The sequence below is a fragment of the Rhincodon typus genome, chromosome 31 (assembly GCF_021869965.1).
Source record: "Rhincodon typus isolate 14 chromosome 31, sRhiTyp1.1, whole genome shotgun sequence".
Classification (NCBI taxonomy): Eukaryota; Metazoa; Chordata; class Chondrichthyes; order Orectolobiformes; family Rhincodontidae; genus Rhincodon; species Rhincodon typus.
In genome coordinates this window covers 21015307-21018979 of record NC_063362.1, presented here as the reverse complement: position 1 = coordinate 21018979, position 3673 = coordinate 21015307, and the positions used below count along the sequence as shown (strand labels likewise).

Below are 3673 nucleotides of genomic sequence, written 5' to 3'. Positions count from 1 at the left end.
AGAATAGTGGGGCATGAGAGGGTATTAGTGGGTGAGAATAGTGGGGCGAGGGATTGGGCAGATTGTGCTGCGAGCTGCGAAGGTTTAAAGTAAACAGCAGCTGCATTTTCACTGTTTTTTTCAGGGCAGGCCGCAGTCTCCCCCCTTCCCCCACCTTTAGATTTAAAGGGGCCTCGCGGATCTCAGCATTGCCGCTGGTGACTCTGCCCGCCCAGTTTGGGAAAGCTGGCCGTAAACCATGTCACCTTGTAAGATTGGATCCGGGAACTGCGGGATTGTAGGGAACAGGAGCAGGAGTAGCCCAGGTTGACAGTATTCTGCCATTTGACAATCCTTGGCTTCAAATCCACTTTCCCACCCACTGCCAGGTCTCTGAGAGGAACTGAGAGACCATAGTTCAGTTTAATTCAGGCACAGCTGGATTGTCTCTACATCCTTCTGGGATAGAGAATTCCAAAGATTCACAACTGTTTGAATGAAGAGAGCGGCACAGTAGCTCAGTGGTTAACACTGCTGCCTCACAGCGCCAGGGACCCAGGTTCGATTCCACCCTTAGGCAACTGTCTGTGTGGAGTTTGCACATTCGCCCCGTGTCTGTGAGGGTTTCCTCCGGGTGCTCCAGTTTCCTCCCACAGCCAAAGACGTGCAGGCTAGGTGGATTGGCCATGCTAAAATTGCCCCATAGTGTTCAGGGATGTGTAGATTAGGTGGGTTATAGAGGGATGGGTCTGGGTGGGATGCTCTGAGGGTCGGTGTGGACTTGTTGGCCCGAAGGGCCTGTTTCCACACTGTAGGGATTCTATGATTTATGGTTTCTTCTCTTCTCAGCCCTAGAATATTGGCCCCTTTACCTGAGGATGCCTTCCTCTTTTCTTGAACCCTCCCCCCCACTCACTCCCACCTGAAGGAACAGAGGAACTGAAATGTGAGGGTGTTTGTGTGTGTGAACACGTTGGATAGGTTCGGGTTGTGTGTTAAATCTTAGCCAATCAGATGCTGTTTCCCCCCCCCCACCACCACCTCCTCACTGGTACCACTTCCCCAATCTGTTTCCAGGCTGGATTGAGGGGATCCGATTGTCGGATGGAGAGAGGGGATGGTTTCCCAAGCAATACGTGGAAGAGATAACAAACCGGAATGCTCGGATACGGAATCTACGGGAAAAGAATCGGATTAAACATGCAACCAGGAAACTCCAGGAAGAATGCCAGTAACAGGAGGCCCGGCTGTGTTGGAGATACCATGTGGAGCATGGATACCGAACACATGCCAGATCTTACAGAGAAACAGCTGACATTCTAGGTCCTGAGTGTGGAGTCTTTGAGAGACAAGTACTGTGCTCCCCAGTGAGCAACCTTCATTTCTAGTGCATTTTGGTGCATACCATGTCCCAGTGGTATATCACAACATAGATCACCCCTTACTCTCCAGCTCTCAAGGAGACACAAGCCATCTGCAAAAGTTTCTACAGTGGCGACTCAGTGCGCTTTAGGTTCATACTTACAGGGGCTGTGTCTGACTGGTTGCTGCAGGAGGCAAGAACTCAGTGGCTAAGAACTCACTCCCTTTGAAGCAGCTTCAAAAGGGGTTGGAAGTCCAGGGTTGGGGGATGCTCTGTGAGCGGGTAGTGGGGGTGGGGATTAAACAGCAGATATTGAGGGGATGTACTGCAAATTTTGTGGGGGGCGGGGGAGAGGGAAGGAACAAACTATTTCGAATGCAGTTAAACCCTCATTTTCGCCCTCTATGCCCAGACAGGATAGACCCAGCATTGATCTATTTCCTATTGATTGGCAATGCAAAATTAAGCGAGCATAATTATCCTCAGAGTTGAAGGGGTGATTTGTCTTTGTGTCTGGCCTGTGATATGCCCCATGCAGCCTTTCCCCCACCCACCACCACAAGGGGGAGTGGAGGGGGGGATTGGTGGTGGGGGCATCTGTTTACTTTGACAAGTGGATGGGGAAACGGACACAAAACTGCTCGGGTTCCTTCTATTCCTGCTTTGTCTGACGTATCTCAGCCTCTTGTCTTTGGTGGTACCAGAGCTTTAAGTGCACCTCAGTGCCACATGTCTTCAGGTCTGCTGAATAAGAAACCTTCAAACAGCCTAATATGGCCAGGCAGAGACTGAGTTAGCAGCTCAGAGTCAGCGAGGGAGTGGGGAAAAGTCACACTGACTGAGCAGCAGATCAAATTGCCATAACTTGGTACCACAACCTTGTGTAGCTGTCATTCCCCCCCTGACACAGCAGTGCAAACTCTGAAACAGGCTCAAGCCCATCAAAAGCAGTAACTGATTCAGTCGCCAATTCCTCTTGGAGGAGGGACAAAGGTCCCCACTAGGAGGTAGCAGGCCTGATCATTTACTAACTATGACGCAGAGACACCACTGCCTGATTTTAATGTGGGCAGATCTCTCAGATCTCCTTTGCCAATTTATAGATGCCAACTACTCTCTGGCACTTTGCTGCATCACTGCAGCCGAGACCAGAGCTCAGAACATAAGGTATAATAGGGCATGATAGCCAGGGCCCAGGGTTGGCTGTACTCGGGACAGGGGCTGGCCGCTCCACGTTTCTATCCCTGTCCCTGGTTGAGGTTACAGGTGATGTAGAGATTCTCATACAGTTCCAGTAATTCAGACATCAGTCTCCACACAGCAAAACAGGAATGGATTTAAATAAACCTGCATTGGGAAATGTGTTGCCAAGACCTGTTAAACCCTCACATTGCTAATTTAATGTTTTTTTTTCAGGGAAATCGTCATGCAAAGTGAGGGGAGGCAATGACCTAGTAGCATTACCATAAGACTATTAATCCAGAGACCCAGGTAATATTCTGTGGGCCTGGATTCAAATCCCACCATATATTCAATAGAAATCTGGAACTAAGGGTCTAATGATGAAACTATAGTCAATTGTCAGGAATGGCCTGGACAGAGTGGATGTTGGGAAGATGTTTTCATTGGTAGGAGAGACTAGGACCTGAGGGCACAGCCTTAGAGTAAAGGGAAGGCCTTTTAGAATGGAGATAAGGAGAAACTTCTTCAGCCAGAGAGTGGTGAATCTATGGAATTCACTGCACAGAAGGCTGTGGGAGGCCAGGTCATTGAGTACATTTAAGACTGAGATGGATAGGTTCTTGATTATCAAGGGGATCAAGAGTTACAGGGAGAAAGCGGGAGAATGGGGTTGAGGAACTTATCAGCCATGATTGAATGGTGGAGCAGACTCGATGGGTCGAATGGTCCAACTTCTGTTCCTATGTCTTATGGTCTTATGGTCTTAAAAACCCATTTGGTTTGCTAATGTCCTTTAGAGGAGAGAAATCTGCCATCATTACCTGATCTGACCCACGTGTGACTCCAGACCCACAGCAATGTGGTTGAAAGTTAACTGCCATCTGGGATGGGCAATAAATGCTGGCCCAGTCATGACGCCCACATCCCATAAATGAATGCAAAAAAAGCCGTTGTCTCATCTGATTGCTTAACTTGATTTCCCCAGAATTGGTCAACTGGCACCAACCATCATTCACCAACCACTGAGGGCAACCAGTGTAGACAGTAGAGATAGTAGGAACTGCAGATGCTGGAGAATCCGAGACAACAAGGTGCAGGGCTGGATGAACACAGCAGGCCAAGCAGCATCATAGGAGCAGAGAGGCTGAC

General features: G+C 49.0%; 1 protein-coding gene across 1 annotated transcript in view; it reads left to right on the top strand.

The window, feature by feature from the left end:
* LOC109914720 (rho guanine nucleotide exchange factor 19-like) overlaps window positions 1–1605 on the top strand; it is a 9290-nt gene extending 7685 nt beyond the window's left edge. The window contains exon 5 of the mRNA XM_048615248.1: window positions 1057–1605. Coding sequence (XP_048471205.1) covers window positions 1057–1214 — 158 coding nt within the window. The 3' untranslated portion in view covers window positions 1215–1605. The remainder of the gene's footprint in view (window positions 1–1056) is intronic.
* The last annotated feature ends 2068 nt before the right edge of the window (window positions 1606–3673 follow it).